We start from the raw sequence: 16906 nt of genomic DNA, 5'->3' as shown, positions 1-16906 counted from the left end.
TTCTCCAGATTCTTATTTTATAATAAATCTTTTGTATAGATTTTGTATACATTGACATTTACTAACATGTACGCATTACTTTATTTTTTATTTACAATCGATTGCTACTCAAAACATATGGAATCTAAAAATCGTACACAATACTTTAAAAGGGAATTCAAACAAACTTTCATATGATTCACAGGACTGAAAATGATATGAATCTAGAATTATCAGCGTGAAAGATATGTTCATTACAAAATACAATATGAATACAATTTAGGGCATTATGACCTACTGTTAAAGGGTCATATTTTTTACAATGAGGTGCACGATATGAATAGAATTTTGGCTATTTAGCCTACTTTTAGAGGGTCACATGTTCTACAATATGGTATTCATGCATGCATTGTATCAATTGTACCATAAAATGACCTAGTTGAAAGAAGACTTTAAGTTTCTTTAAACTTGGATCTCATCTTTCTTCACATACACCCAGAATAAACATTCAAACATTACGAATATTTATTCAACTTTAAATGTTAAACAACATTTTCATTTATAAAGATCATGGATAAACACAATTAAAGAAAGTTGTTTATTAAATCTTACTTTATATTATAAAAAAGAATGTAGAAACTCTTTTTGCATTTCAAATTGGAAAAAAAACCTTTTCAAGAAGAATGATAAAGGTGTATTGTTCATTAAACAATAGACAACAGAGTTTATATGTAAAACAATCAATTGGTCACCAATCTAAAATTATACCGATATGAATGATATAAAGTTCGACTAAGATAGAGTTGATAAGTAAAGAAACCACTGTAACTCATCCCTGTAAAGTAGTTATATAGATAACGTAGGATCTGTTGATGACAAAGAGGATAATTGACTTCTATATTGATCCATTCATGAAAAACGTTTCCACGATTTTTCACAGGTTAACGGTGAAGTTGGCATTACCGACATTTAGGATTTACACGAATGCGGTCAGATTAATGGTCACTTCACTAAAAACTTTCTGCCAATCTTCTGTAAGCGGCGTTATTTGCATAGTAAATAAACATGTAATTGGTTCGACTATTTTTAACATCACGGAAAAACTTTAGTCTGTAACAGCCATTGGCTGCACGATTTAAATAAGAATTTTCCCCCTCGCTTTCCTTGACATCAAAGACACACACACATTAAATAAGTGAGAGGTCCCAATAGTGGTTGATATTTTCTCTCTAAACGGCGCTGACTGCATAGGAAATGCACAAATGATCCCGATATTGGTCATATTCCTGAAATACATGTATATAGTTGTCATTTTTCAGAGTTTTAAGTCCTTCTTTAGGGAACTCTAATTTTATTATAATTAATAAATATATTTGAGTTATATTCATTAATAAGTTATTGTAAGCTCATAATTATATAACTATAATTTGCATTTCATTCCACATATACATGTAGCAACATAAACCCATGTTTGGATGGTCACAGAGTGTAAAATAAGCAGGAGTCAGTATTGCAGTCCATGTAAATTATACACAGGTCAATTCCAGCTGCATATGTTGAACAAAGTGACAAACAACATGTGTGGTTTTGAAAGCAGACTAGATTTGTACAGAAACATTTACAACCTGTCAATATCCAAGCTATCTCCATTATACGGCTTGTGTTGAGCTGGACATGGCATCCCCACCAGGACGGGGTGTGTGCTCATCTGCAACAAGTCATTAATTAACTGTTAATGTAATTATACTATATCATATCAGTAAAAAAGATCCTGATATTCATTGAACATGTTTCTATTACATAAATATTACTAAAAACTAATTACAAAATTACATTTATAGGTACCTAGATAAATATGCCTAGTAAAATTGTAACAATGACATGGTTTTAAGTATCCATTTGATAAATTGATAACGGCATTACCAATAGAATTTGACAGACACGTAGCTGGGGAATGGGTTGCTGCTTGCAACAGACTCCCACTGATTTTGGAACCAGATAAAACATAGAATAATTGAAGTAAAAATAAGGAAAAAAGAGGTATTATAGGTGATGAGATAAATTTTGTTAAGTCTAGTAGAAACAGCTAATGTACATCCTGTAACAATGATATGTTCATATTGACAAACAATCAGATATAAACATGCCTTTCAGGTACTTATTGACTGATAATTAACACGGACTGTGTCTTATTTAAGAAACAAACAACGTTATCTAAAGAAATGGGATTATGAATAGCAATTGCTCTGCTGGCATATTCCATGATGTGCGCTAGTGCATCATGGAAAATATGCTAGCAGAGGTTTTTCCCTTGCAGATCCCCTTTACTTGACCTTTAAATATCGCATGGAAAAAACCTTAAGACTTTAATGTACTTTTTATTTTTTAAAATCACATAGATTTATTGACAGAATAAATGATATGCTATATCAGTAATTCCTTTAAAATGTTAATAGCGAGCGCAGCTCGCCGGCGCGCAGCGCCGGCGCGAAGCGAGCTCTACCGGCAAGGCGTGTGTGAATAGAAAAAAATTCGGACCAGTTGCACATTCATTCAACGGATTTTTTTGGCGTCAGTAAATCGGACCAGTAATGCCTTGTTTTAATCGTCCCAGTAATTCCCTGTAAATATGATTTCCCATTTCACACTCTCACGAGAACAAGATAAAAGACTATGTACATCATGCATTGTAAATAAAATAATTCCATTACATAAGACTAACAGAGTTGTCGTTCCTTCCAGTGACGTCACAATTGATTTCTTGCACATTGATCCCACAGAATTTTTCGGAGTCAGTAAATTTCGACCCACAATGCAATTTATCAATGTCGGACGATCTCACTAGACTTGATTCCTTCTCGCGAGAATCAAAGTAAAACTTTTGAGAAACAGATAAATTGTGTAATTTCAAGAATATCATGCTTTTTAAGGAAACAAAACAGTATATTTCACTTAGTTTTTTTCATGGTTTTTTCAAAGAGACAGACGACTCTTGACCGACGTGAACTTTGACGTCACAATAAGGGGAGATTACTCTAAGTAGTTATTGTAAATCTGCTGAAATATAAATACCAAAATCTTCTCAAAATCTTGCAAAGCTAACGAATGGGGACATCTTTTTATTTTAATAGGAAACAGTTGTAACTTGCTCACATTTATTTTATTCACTATATATTTACAGTAATTTCCAGGAACGTTTTTTAAAAGGGGGCGCAGCAGCATCATTAAAAAAAATATTTACAAGCAAAAATGAAAAAGAAATTCTCAATATCAGGGAAATTCTAATCCGGTTGAGGAATGCTGAGTGCGTAGTATGCATTTAGCTCTTTAACTGCTCAATGCTATTTTTATTTTCACATTTATTACATCCTCCCGGGGGGGGGGGGGGGGGGTGTCCAAAACCGTTTTTCTTATATGATCAGCAAATTTTTTTATACGTAAATTATATTTTTGTTTAAACGGGGGGGGGGGGGTGTACTCTATGATAAGTCAATTTTTTATATGTAAGTTTAAGAAAAATGTCTGCTGCAAGAAAAGAGGAAATAAACTGCAATAAACATTATGTTAAAATCTTGATCATTCAACAACATTGTATCTGAGATAAATTCTATTTAAATAAATAAACAATCTTATAAATTATGAATAATGAAAATTTACTAGAAAAAATAGGCATGTTTATATTTTATTTTGCATTCAAATTCATTTACGTTACGTTGATACTTTTATTTTTATTGATTTATCATAATTTATTATTTGATCACATGCTGCGCTCGCCCCAACGGTCGCACCGTAATACATATTATAAGGGTTTTGAATGCACCAATTTTAAGGACTTGGAGAAAAAACACGTATGTATCATAAATTGGTTTAAACTCTGACTTTGTAAGGTAATGGGAAGTCTATAACGCCACACCCTATGACGTCATTGTATGCCACAAATCATGGTATAGTTAGGAAGAGTTATATTTCCTTGTACATTGAATTTTGTACAAAAAAAATAAAAATAAAACACTTTCGTTTTTTATAAGGAATGAATCAAATATTTATTAGTTTTATACGATAAAAAATGATTTTGGGGAGTTTACACCTTATAAATTTATACTTATAAATATTGAATTAATTGCTCATAATTTAATTTTTTGCTATTAACAGTAGATAAAAACGGCATCAGCATGTACAAAATCCAAACGTAACGTCAGGCGGATTGATACGTAGGCAACATTCTTTAAACGATATGAAATAAATTTTGAATAAATTTTAACCTCTCAGAAAGTGCGTTACAAACAGAATTAACTTACTTGGGTATATTTTTATTCTACTATACTAATTAACATTTGTAATCAATTAAACAAGAGGCCCAGGGGCCACATCGCTCACCTGAGCAACAATTGCCTTAATTCTGATCAAATTAGCATTACAGTATCAAAATATCTTGACAACTAAGTACAGTAGATCTTGCTAAAAAAAATAGAAAATCTGTCAATTTTTATCCACCTCTTTTTTGGGGTAAATACCAAGCCCCTTTTGTTGTTGTACCTGTAAGAAGATTTTTCTCTATTCCAATTTACCCCCCCCCCCTCCATTTCGTGGCCCCCTTTTCTCTAGGGAATCATGGTTTCATCAAACTTAAATCTGCATAACCTGTGCTTTCACACTAAGTACTGAGTTTTGGACCGAAAACTTTCCCAGAATATTTTTCTCTATATATTCCTATGTAAAAATTCAAACTGCCGTCACGGCCCAGCCCTATCACTAGGGACTGTGATTTTGCAAACTTGAATTTACACTATCCGAGGATGCCTCTACACAAGTTTAGGCTTTTCTGGCCAAATAGTCTTTAAAAAGAAGATATTAAAGATTTTCTCTATATATTCCTATGTAAAAATTCATCCCCCATTGTGGCCTCACCATACCCCATGACTATTATTTAAACAAACTTGAATCTTTACGATCTTGGGATGCTTCCACTTAAATTTGGGCTTTCCTGGCCTTATAGTTTTGAGAAGAAGATTTTTAAAGATTTTCTCTATATATAAAAATTTATCCCCCATTGTGGCCCCGCCCTACCCCCAGGGACCATGATTTGAACAAACTTGAATCTACATTATCTGAGGATGGTTACAATTTGAGCTTTCTTGGCCATAAAGTTTTGAAAAGAATTTTTTTTAAAGATTTTCTCTATATATTCCTATATAAAAATTTATCCCCTAATTGTGGCCCCACCCTACCCCTGGGGACCATGATTTGAACAAACTTGAATCTACACTGTCTGAGGATGCTTCCACTCAAATTTAAGCTTTTCTGGCCTTATAGTTTTTGAGAAGAAGATTTTTTAAAAAAATTTCGATATATTCCTATGTAAAACATGACCCCCCTCTTGTGGCCCCACCCTACCCCCGGGGACCATAATTTGAACAAACTTGAATCTTCACTACCTGAGGATGCTTCCATTTTAATTTGAGCTTTTCCGGCCTTATAGTTTTTTAGAAGAAGATTTTTAAAGATTTTGTCTATATATTTCTATGTAAAACTTGATCCCCTAATTGTGGCCCCACCCTACCCCTGGGGACCATGATTTGAACAAACTTGAATCTACACTATCTGAGGATGCTTCCACTCAAATTTAAGCTTTTCTGACCTTATAGTTTTTGAGAAGAAGATTTTTAAAAAAAAATTCTGTATATTCCTATGTAAAACATGACCCCCCTCTTGTGGCCCCACCCTACCCCCGGGGACCATAATTTGAACAAACTTGAATCTACACTACCTGAGGATGCTTCCATTTTAATTTGAGCTTTTCTGGCCTGATAGTTTTTTAGAAGAAGATTTTTAAAGATTTTGTCTATATATTTCTATGTAAAACTTGATCCCCTAATTGTGGCCCCACCCTAGCCCCTGAGACCATGATTTGAACAAACTTGAATCTACACTACCTGAGGAAGCTTCCACTTTTATTTGAGCTTCTCTGGCCTAATAATGTTTTAGAAGAAGATTTTTAAAGATTTTCTCTATATATTCCTATGTAAAACTTGATCCCCCCATTGAGGCCCCACCCTACCCCCGGGGACCATGATTTGAACAAACTTGAATCTACACTATCTGAGGAGGCTCCCATTTTAATTTGAGCTTTTCTGGCCTGATAGTTTTTTAGAAGAAGATTTTTAAGGATTTTGTCTATATATTTCTATGTAAAACTTGATCCCCCCATTGTGGCCCCTCCCTACCCCTGGGGACCATTATTTGAACAAACTTGAATCTACACTACCTGAGGATGCCGCCACACAAGTTTGAGCTTTTCAGGCCGAATAGTTTTTGAGAAGAAGATTTTTGAAAAATACCAACAAATTTTCAATAATTCTCAATTATCTCCCCTTTAAAGAGGGCGTGGCCATTCATTTGAACAAACTTGAATCCCCTTCACCTAGTGGTGCTTTGTGCCAAATTTGGTTGAAATCTGCCCAGTGGTTCTTGAGAAGAAGATGAAAATGTGAAAAGTTTACAACGCCAACGCCAACGCCGACAACGACAACGACAACGACGACAGACAACGGACAAATTGTGATCAGAAAAGCTCACTTGAGCCTTTGGCTCAGGTGAGCTAATAATAAATATAATTTTAATTAAAATACTTTTATTTTAAACTTAATATGGTTTATAATTAATATTTTTGGTATTAGAAATATTCAATATATATACGATTAAAAATCATATTTGAAATATTGAAAATTCTCTATCTGAGAGTCTGTGCAAATATTACCATCTATTTTATGCATATAAAATCGATGACTTTATTTTACGGGAAAGGGTTATCTTAATTTTGGTCGGGATCGGCCTGCGGCCTTCTTTTATTATTTAAGTCTGGAAGCTCGGGATCAACATCCTTTTCCAAAAGTTGCTGAATAGGAGTAGGTTGAAAAATTGTATGGGAGAATTTTTTTTAAATTATATGCTGTAAAGTTCTTGCATCCGCCTTAAATATATATGAAATTTCATTAACGGATAGACAAGTTAATTGTGTTTTACATTAATTTTAATCTGGCGTCTATATTTTCTATTGATGGGGCCGGATTAAAAGCAGGGTGTTATCAGTAGGCACTATACATATAATTTGTATTCTTTTTTTGAAAATCGTGTTTTTAATTTCAAGTGAGTTATTGTATGTGTATTGTTCATTTTAATGAGCGGAAATGCCACCAAAAAATAATAAGCGGAATTGCAGACACCACGAGGGGAAGGGATCAAGGTCAAAGAGGTCAAGACCCGAGCGATCAGCTCCATCCACTGACGATCAGGCATCTCAGGAACCAGGTCCATCACGAAGCAGGGAATGCGCCATCGCAATAGAAAGTGAAGATGTGGCAACCGTGAACCAAAGTTTGCCCCCAACACCTGTTCCTGCTTTAGCTATTCAATCAGGTACAAGCATTGGTGTTGAAAGTCAATACGTCGATAGCATTCATACATTGTTATCTAGCAATGTCTCTAACTCATTGAAATCAAAAATTATCAGTTCGTCATACATTGACATTAGCTTATTGCTTGATAATACTTCTCTGACGGAATCTTCAGAGAAAAGAATATTTTTTAATAATAAGGGTGAGTTGGTCACAAGAGAGGTAGTTAGGCCCAGCATAAAGATTCAATCTATCAGTAGATGGACAGATGCATTTTTAGTTTATGCAAGTATCTATGCTTCGGCCCATCCAGAATCTTTTCAAGGTCTTCTGAAATATTTGCATGACATTAGACTAGGGGCATCAAGATGTGGGGAGGGAGATTTGGGCTGGAAGAAATATGATGAATAATTTAGACTTCGCCGCAGTATCGATCCCACCAAACAATGGTCTAAAGTAGACTATGAGTTATGGTTGATGTTTATGACATCATCTCCGCAATCTAAAGTTACACTTAGCCCAAATAGCCCAGCATTTAACAAGTGCTATAATTTCAATTTCAAGGGAATTTGTGACAGACCGTCTTGTCAGTACATGCATAAGTGTATAAGATGTTCAGGGGCTCATCCACAATACCAGTGTCCCCTTTCTAACCATGTGTTCAAGGCCACAAATCGCCCCAGGGCACCATTGCAGGGACAATCCCAGTTTAGACCCCCTGTGTCACACCCAACACAAACCCCAAGACCACAAAGATATATGGGCCCTAGGAACTTCCCCTATTAGAACTAAAGTGTTAGATGAGTATTTACAATCATACCCAGACAAATATGCTGCTAATTATTTAAAAAATGGTTTTTCCAAAGGTTTTGAAATTAATTATACTGGCCCAAGGTTTCATGTGTATTCAAAAAATCTCAAGTCTGCAACTGAACACCATGATCATTTGATGGATAAGATAAGTAAAGAAATTAAGCTGGGCAGGATTATGGGTCCTTTTGACCAACTGCCTATTTCCAACCTTCACATTTCGCCAGTTGGCATTGTTCCAAAATCGGATGGGGGGTGGCGAATGATAACTCATTTATCCTACCCTAGTGATCGTGGGATCAATGACTTTATAGATCCAGATTTATGTACAGTTCAATATGCATCTTTTGATGGTGTAGTTGACATGATTGCCAGTTTGGGAAGGGGTGCCTTGATAGGGAAGATGGATGTTAAAAGTGCATTTCGTTTAATTCCTATCTATCCAGGGGATTTTTATTTGTTAGGCTTCTCGGTAGATGGCTCATATTACATAGACAAATGTCTTCCCATGGGATGTTCTATAAGTTGCAAAATTTGGGAAACATTCGCAACTTTTCTACATTGGCTGACACAGTTTAAGTCTGGGCTGAATACCTTAGATCATTATTTGGATGATTTCATTTTTGCAGGAAGGTGTGGAAGTCAAGAATGTGCAATACTTATGTCTACTTTTAGTCGCTTAGCTAAAGAAATAGGGGTACCACTAGCTCATGATAAAACTTCAGGCCCAACAACTAAGTTAATATTTCTAGGTTTTGAAATAGATACATTGGAGATGATTATTAGGATCCCAGAAGCAAAGGTAAATATCCTTAGGAACCTAATTGAGAGCTTTTTAGGTAGAGAAAAGGTTAGGTTGCAAGAAATGCAATCATTAGTTGGAATGCTGAATTTTTTCTCAAAGGCAATCAGGTCTAGTAGAGCCTTTATTCGAAGAATGTATGATGCATTTAGAGGGGTTTTTAAGCCACACCATCACATAAGATTATCAGTTGGAATTAAAAGTGACCTTAAAATGTGGCTTGTGTTCTTAGACCACTTCAATGGGGTAGCATATTTTCCTGATACTGTATGGGAAGATTCTAGCATTTTGCAATTATTTACAGATAGTGCAGGCTCAGGTCATTTAGGTTGTGGGGGTTACTTTAGGGGGAGTTGGTTTTTTCTACAGTGGCCAGCTCATTGGAACAACCAAGACATTTTGAGGGACATGACTTTTTTAGAGCTCATACCTGTAGTATTAGCAATAGAGTTATGGGGAATTAGGTTGCAACACAAAAAGGTTCAGTTCCATGTGGATAACCTTTCACTAGTAAGTGTCATCAATACCCAATCTTCCAAATCAAAAAGAGTTATGGAATTGGTAAGACATTTGGTTTTTAGACTTATGATGAACAATGTTATATTTAGGGCAAAACACATATTTAGCTTGGATAACAAAGTTGCAGATTCTTTGTCTCGCAAACAGTGGTACCGCTTCAAGAGGTTGGCACCAGAGGCACACACCAGACCAGACCCAATTCCATTAGAATTAGTCAACATGATTTACAGATTCAAATGAACAAATTGTTAGATGCTTCAATCTCCAGCAACACCACGACATCTTATGAAACAGGGCTAAGATCATTTTTTAATTTCCGGAGAGAATTTGGGTACGAGATTTTATGGCCCCCACCACTCAGGGACGTTGTTCAATTTGTTTCTTATTTGTCACTTAAGAAATGTTCTTATGCTACGGCTAGGTCTTACTTATCATCCATTAGTTTTCAATGCAAAGTTCAAAATTTGGTTGATGAAACAAAAAACTTCCTTGTTCTGAAGGTTCTTGAAGGTATGAGAAGAATTGGTAGGTCTGCTGATGCAAGGTTACCTATAACCTTGGAATTACTCAAACAACTTGTGGAGACTTTACCAGGTATTTGTCATGATACCTATGAAACAAAGTTGTTTCGAGCTGCATATTTATTAGCTTTCTTTGGTTTTCTCAGAATAGGGGAATTTGCATTGTCTACTGGTAATGGTGTTCATTCAATATTGCAAGTGACAGATGTACAGTTTCAAGCTAATTACTCCAAGCTCTTGGTACTCATAAAAAGCTCAACAACTGATCAGGATAGGAAGGGTGTTTCTCTGGTCATTGATAGAATTGAGGGAATTTTGTGTCCAGTAGCAGGTTTGATTGATTATCTTGCTGTTCGACCAAAAATTAAAGGCCCATTGTTCATTCATTTGGGAAAGAACCCTCTTACTAGGTATCAGTTCTCAGCTATTTTAGAAAAAGCACTTCATGTTCTTGGAGTTGAGGGACATTATAGGGCCCATTCGTTTCGTATAGGGGCAGCCACTTTAGCATTTGAGGCTGGGTGCACACAGGATATTATAATGGAAGCAGGCCGTTGGAAGTCTAGGGCATATAGGACATACATAAGATGTCCTATTGGGCAGATGTTAGGAACAAATAAGATGTAATTTTTAAAAGTAATCAGGTTCAATACTTATTCTTGCTGGAATTGTAGAGGTCCCTGAAGTTACAGTGTGGTGTGTGGGCTCATCTATTATCAAGAATGCTATGATGGCATCAGTATGCAGACCGGGGGGATCAAATCTAGGACTGGATAGGTTGAATATGAATATTTGGTGGCAAGGATATTCAGGTTTGAAGTTTTTGGAGCTGAAAAGAAAGCTCTTTTTTCTAACACAATATGAAGAATCACCAGACTACTTAATTATTCACTGTGGGGTGAATGATATTGGGGCTATTGATCTGTTTTCATTAATTCAAAAAATTAAAACCCACTTACAATTTATTAAAGTTCAATTTCCACAGTCCACACTTGTTTGGTCACAGATGCTTCCACGAATTAAATGGAGGTATTCTAATGATAACAAAGCAATGGAGAGATGCCGTCTCAAGGCCAATAGGGTAGCTGCCTCATCAGTTTTAAAATTGGGGGGTTGTTACATTAAGCACCCTGATCTGTTGAGAAACATGTCCCAATTTCTGATGCCTGATGGCGTCCATCTCAACGAGTTAGGAAATAAGCTCTTCCTCAATAATTTCCAAGGGGGATTAGAATTCTTCCAGTCGCAACTGGGGCAGGTATATCCTTAAAACTTGTTCCAGAGAACATTGGTTCGTGGGGGCTTTTTTCAGTTACTTGGGTGCTCCCCCATGTGTGGGATGACTGCGAACTCTCCTTTAATTGTTCGCTGTCATGTGGCGCTTGCGCACACCAAAGCAACTGAGGCCTATGTAAGCTTTGTATTATTGTGAAGTTGTCACCATTGAACTGTGAAGGGGGGTAAAATGCTAAACCATTTTGTTTGTAAAATATTTGCTTGATGTGGATTCACATTGTTTTGTGCATATAACTTGCATTTAAATAAGTAACCACCCGCGGTTTACCCGGGGTGGCCATTTAACATATGTTGTGTGTTGTATAAATTTTGATGCATTTGTTGATTTTGTGTGGGTTTGCCCAAAAGTTGTGTGTTTATTGGCATCCCACAAAGTAATATGCCACGGCCAATGTTCGCCAAATAAAACTATAAAATCACATATCTTGTTCTTATTTCCTTGTATAAATAATACCATCTATTTTATGCATATAAAATCGATGACTTTATTTTACGGGAAAGGGTTATCTTAATTTTGGTCGGGATCGGCCTGCGGCCTTCTTTTATTATTTAAGTCTGGAAGCTCGGGATCAACATCCTTTTCCAAAAGTTGCTGAATAGGAGTAGGTTGAAAAATTGTATGGGAGAATTTTTTTTAAATTATATGCTGTAAAGTTCTTGCATCCGCCTTAAATATCCCGCCCACCCTTTCCCAATTTGTTTAGGAAATAAAGTTTTCAATGCAGATATATGCTTGTTTTTTGTTTTTTCGCTGCTGGCTTTTCCTTTGATTTTGCAGATTATAACATTGGAAGACGTATCTATTGGTTCTTTTCAAGAAATGTCGTGGCATAAGCACTGATGTGGCGCTTGCGCACACCAAAGCAACTGAGGCCTATGTAAGCTTTGTATTATTGTGAAGTTGTCACCATTGAACTGTGAAGGGGGGTAAAATGCTAAACCATTTTGTTTGTAAAATATTTGCTTGATGTGGATTCACATTGTTTTGTGCATATAACTTGCATTTAAATAAGTAACCACCCGCGGTTTACCCGGGGTGGCCATTTAACATATGTTGTGTGTTGTATAAATTTTGATGCATTTGTTGATTTTGTGTGGGTTTGCCCAAAAGTTGTGTGTTTATTGGCATCCCACAAAGTAATATGCCACGGCCAATGTTCGCCAAATAAAACTATAAAATCACATATCTTGTTCTTATTTCCTTGTATAAATAATTACATTTCAGATATTTTTTGCATGTTAAGTGTGTGGAGAGACACTGCAGTTACAACCCTGTAACACACACATGGTACTAAAATGTTAAAATGTCGAGTTTTATTATGACGTCAAAAACGTTGAACGGTATAACATGCAACGTTACAAGCAAAAATCAAAGTAATAATGAAAGTTCCTTTAGGATAAAGAAGGATGTTTAAGGTATAAATCCCCTTTCATTATTTGTAGACAAGGCAACAAGTTTAGCAAAGAATGTAAATACAGGGTGTCCAATAATATCTGATACCATTGAGTCTTTGAATAACTTTTGATTAAGTTTATTTAACAAAAAATCAAGTGCATTTTTATAAATGTATATGATGTGAATTTTTGCTCAACATATATTACAAACATAAATAAGTTTTTGACAAATTGGGCGTTGCTTATAAAAATACAACGAATTTAAAGAGAGTGCTCCAAAAGACGTCCTTTTTAACAATGACGACATCAAGTCGATGAGTAAAAATCCTCACAACAGCCATTGTATGGATCTTTTCACAATTAAAAAAAATATGTTCCTTTTTGAGTCACTTTTCCCAAGGGTATTCTGCTTTTATAACTTGTACAACTATTTATGGAGTCTGTGTTTGATAATATGGTTTAAAAACGGAAAATGCCTGCTCTATTGTCCGATTTATCTTGATTAAAATTCAATTCAACCAAACATATATGATGCAACTTTGTGACATCATAATTTAAATAAAAGCACGTTTTTCTCCAAAACTCTTTTTGTGGAAAAAACTAAAAGATTTTACTCTTTATTTGAGTCAATATTTTAAAAGTTTTGACCAAATATTATTTTATTTATACGAATTTCAAATGGTATCAAATATTCTGGGACACCCTGTACAAGCATTAAATTCTCATTTTTTGAAAGATATAGTCTCATAACTGCAGCGATGTATGCATGCAAATTTTCATTATGTGTTTACGCGTGTTACTCAATGCGTATGCACACACAGCTGCAGTTATGAGACTATATATGTTAAGATAAGGATTCATTGCTTAAATAAATGCAGCTCCTTGGTGTGGACTTATAATGGAAAAGGACAATGGATATGCAAATATTTATCGATATTTAATTAATGTGAATGTTCATGACTCAGACTTACCTGTCACAGCGTCCTGTCTGTTGATAAACCTGTATATATCCACCGTATTCTTGTCCTCTGATCCAACCCAGACACCGTGCGTTTTGACATCATAACTCAGGCCGCGTGGTTCACCCATCTTTTGTGATTTTGTCAGTAGATGTGACAAAAACTGACCGTCTTTGTTTATCATATGTACTGTTTTGGTTTTATCATCACAAACCAAGATGTGCGACAGCGCGTCAGTACAGATTCCACGTGGCCATAGTTCTGATCCCGATGGATGTCCTGTGTAATTGAAACGATGTCTTCCTCCACGCTCTGTCACTACTACAGCTCTGTATGTGTCAGACACCACAACATCCCCGTTGTTGTTCTCTTTTATATAGTTAGGTTCAATATACAGTTCCAGTCCTGTGTTGTCGTGTGGTATGGTTTGGGTCAGTTGTCCGCTCTGGTTGTACCGGGATACCTTGCCTGTCCAAGAGTTATATATCCCGACCAATAGATCCCCAGTGGTCGGGGACCAGTACACACACCGTGGTCTCCATCTGTAGTCTGTTCTCTCAATAAATGTGGTGGTCGTTTTCATATCCTCTGACAATTTCTTGATGTTATAATTGCTATCTATATAAATTAGTTCACTCTCACTGTTCACTGTGTGTCTTCCTCCATTTAAATCACCACATGAATCCTCCACACGATGTAGAAGGTCACCTGATTTGTTTATCAAGATGAGATTTTTTGTATAATCACTGACCCAGACTCGGTCTGGTGTCACACATGAAATGTGATAACAACCATCAACACCTGTCACTGTGAGAGAGTAAAGCAACTCGGGGGGAGACATCATTTTTAGCACACACTGGTTTTCTCTCTCTGTGGTTGGGATTTTATTCAGTGACTCCATCACATCAGCAGTAGCTGGATTCAGATCTACAAACATCAGACATAATTATATAATGTTATATCCAGTTTAAAGTATATATTTCTTTTTTTTTTATCTTACATCTTCACTGATTCACGCATTCATTTCTTCATTAGAGTATACAATAGACAATACAGAACTCTTCAATGCAAAGCAATATATACTTTTACAAAATATACCCAAATTTAATCTAATATTTTAAAGAATTCACTTGCTTATCTAATTAATATAGTATTCTGTTTCTGTATACACGTATTATTCAAACATAGCACATGTTTGTGTTAAATTAGTTAGTTAATGATTTGTTAATGATTGAGAGAGAAAAAATAAACCCATTGATAACAAAATTGTTTTTGCTCTTTTTCAATTACAAATCTAAAAAAAAAATAGCGTATAACTTATTAATATCACAACATATGATTTCTCGGTATGCAATTAGTAATGATAATGATTATGAATTACCTCTTAGAGCGTCCTGCCTGGTGATATACCTGTATATAACCACCGTGTTGTTGTACCGTGATCCGACCCAGAGACGGTGAGTCTTGATATCATAACTTAGGCCCCGTGGGAAGAATATCCCTGATGGTCTTATCAGTAGATGTGACAGGAACTGACCGTCCTTGTCCAACATTTGTACTGTGTTGGTTTCATCATCACACACCATGATGTGTGACAGCGCGTCAGTACAGATTCCACATGGCCGTAGTACTGATCCTGATGGATGTCCTGTGTAGGAGAAACGATGTCTACCTCCACGATCTGTCACCACTACAGCACGAAAGTCAGAAACTACGACATTCCCATTGTTGTTCTCTGTTATACAATTAGGTCGTCCCGTGTTGTCTTGTGGTATGGTTTGTTTCAGTTGTCCGCTCTGGTTGTATCGGATTACCTTGCCTGTCCTATATTTATACATCGCAACCAGTAAATCCCCAGATGACGGGGACCAGTACACACAACGTGGTTCCAACGTAGAGTCTTTTCTCTCTATAAATTTGGTGGTTGTTTTCATATCCTTTGACAGTTTGTTGATGTTATAATTCCTATCTATATAAATCAGTTCACTCTCACTGCTCACTGTGTATATTCCATAACCAACAGAAAAACTATGTGAATCTTCAACATGATGTAGAGGGACACCTGTTGTGTTTGTCAAGATGAGATTGTTTGTATAATCACTGACCCAGACCCGGTCTGGTGTCACACAGGAAATGTGATAACAACCACCATCAATACCTGTCACTGTGAGAGATTGATGGAATTCAGCACCAGACGTCAGTTTCAGCAGACACTGGTTTCCTACGCGTCGGTTTCCTCTCTCTGTAATTTGGATTGCTATAAGTGATTCCATCACATCCTCCTTGTTGAGTGACTCAGTCATGGAGAGCTGGCTGGTGTGGAGTTTAAAATAGATCTTGGGGATGGCTGTCTTTATAAATAAGAGGAATTGTAGTGCGCTGAATGTAAAGTCTGGCTGTACATATCTGTGTTCATATCCCTGTAGGCTGACAATATGTCTGTTTATTTCTATTTTCTGTTTTAAACATCTGTGTTTGAAATTAAAGTCACAAAACACATTGTTCAATAGATCATATAGTACATCATCAATGATGTTCCTCAGGATGTGGGCCTTTGTTAACATCTCTGATTGATAGAGGGAGAATTCTGTGTGACAGGTTTTGATATCAGCTTTGATTCCTGTCAGGAGAACAGGTCTGTAAAAAAGAGCCTCATTTCTGATGGCGTGAATGGTTTCTCTGTGTTGTTGACGCTTTGTTTTATAAGCTTTTCTAATATGTATCTTCTTGTGTTTTCTATGTTTTTGGCAATTATTGCAGGCAGAAACTTGACAAGGTTCACAGTACTTTCTATAAACTTTGCTAGGATGTCTCACACAATACTCTTGTGTTGGGATGTAGTTGATTTTATCACGGTGTGTGACAACATCATGGTCTATTGTTTTAAGATCTTTTACATGGTTCTCTTTACACTTCTGGCACAGATCACATGGACACGATATACAATAGTATTCTGTGTCCCCCGGACACTTAGAACACTGATGTACTCTATATGTTGTACTTGTTGGGTGCATTGTCTGGAAGGTCTATGTCTTTAAACAATAAGCTGTTCAATAAAAAATAACATGTTTTAAAATTATGTCTTATTTATTATCTCTTTCTCTTTTTTTCTGCTTATCATGTACTCTTGCTCTCTCTCTCTCTCTCTCTCTCTCTCTCTCTCTCTCTCTGTCATCTCTATTACACATGCTTCTTTCTCTCACTCTCTCTCTCTCTCATACTTTCTCTGTT

General features: G+C 36.0%; 2 protein-coding genes across 3 annotated transcripts; one reads left to right on the top strand and one right to left on the bottom strand.

Moving 5' to 3' along the window:
* The first annotated feature begins 6741 nt into the window (after positions 1-6741).
* On the top strand, positions 6742-12519 carry LOC128175395 (uncharacterized). Of its 2 annotated transcripts, XM_052840988.1 has the most exons (3): positions 6742-7395; positions 9652-10098; positions 10700-12519. In XM_052840988.1, the coding sequence occupies exons 1-3, from the start codon at positions 7167-7169 to the stop codon at positions 11293-11295; spliced, it is 1272 nt and encodes a 423-aa protein (XP_052696948.1). In that variant the 5' UTR covers positions 6742-7166; the 3' UTR covers positions 11296-12519. The 2 variants fall into 2 exon arrangements, with proteins under 2 accessions (XP_052696948.1, XP_052696947.1); XM_052840987.1 differs by lacking the exon at positions 9652-10098.
* A 1151-nt stretch (positions 12520-13670) lies between these two features.
* Positions 13671-16689, bottom strand: LOC128176840 (uncharacterized). The gene is made up of 2 exons (XM_052843388.1): positions 15057-16689; positions 13671-14602 (listed from the first exon to the last, which is right to left on the bottom strand). Exons 1-2 carry the CDS (start codon positions 16687-16689, stop codon positions 13671-13673), a joined length of 2565 nt encoding a protein of 854 aa, XP_052699348.1.
* Between the last annotated feature and the right edge of the window lie 217 nt (positions 16690-16906).

Source organism: Crassostrea angulata, chromosome 3, assembly GCF_025612915.1.
Source record: "Crassostrea angulata isolate pt1a10 chromosome 3, ASM2561291v2, whole genome shotgun sequence".
Taxonomy (NCBI): Eukaryota; Metazoa; Mollusca; class Bivalvia; order Ostreida; family Ostreidae; genus Magallana; species Magallana angulata.
Note: the sequence above shows the minus strand (reverse complement) of the source record. Positions and strands in the feature narration are given on the sequence as shown.

Excerpts from the sequence above, each read along its gene's own strand:
- LOC128175395 (XM_052840988.1), top strand. The coding sequence starts at position 7,167 with ATGCCACCAAAAAATAATAAGCGGAATTGCAGACACCACGAGGGGAAG. Across the intron at positions 7,396-9,651 it reads TGCTTTAGCTATTCAATCAG|TGGTACCGCTTCAAGAGGTT; the intron begins GTACAAGCATTG and ends TCTCGCAAACAG. Across the intron at positions 10,099-10,699 it reads ACTTGTGGAGACTTTACCAG|AGGTCCCTGAAGTTACAGTG; the intron begins GTATTTGTCATG and ends CTGGAATTGTAG.
- LOC128176840 (XM_052843388.1), bottom strand. The coding sequence starts at position 16,689 with ATGCACCCAACAAGTACAACATATAGAGTACATCAGTGTTCTAAGTGT. Across the intron at positions 14,603-15,056 it reads CAGGCAGGACGCTCTAAGAG|ATCTGAATCCAGCTACTGCT; the intron begins GTAATTCATAAT and ends TGATGTTTGTAG.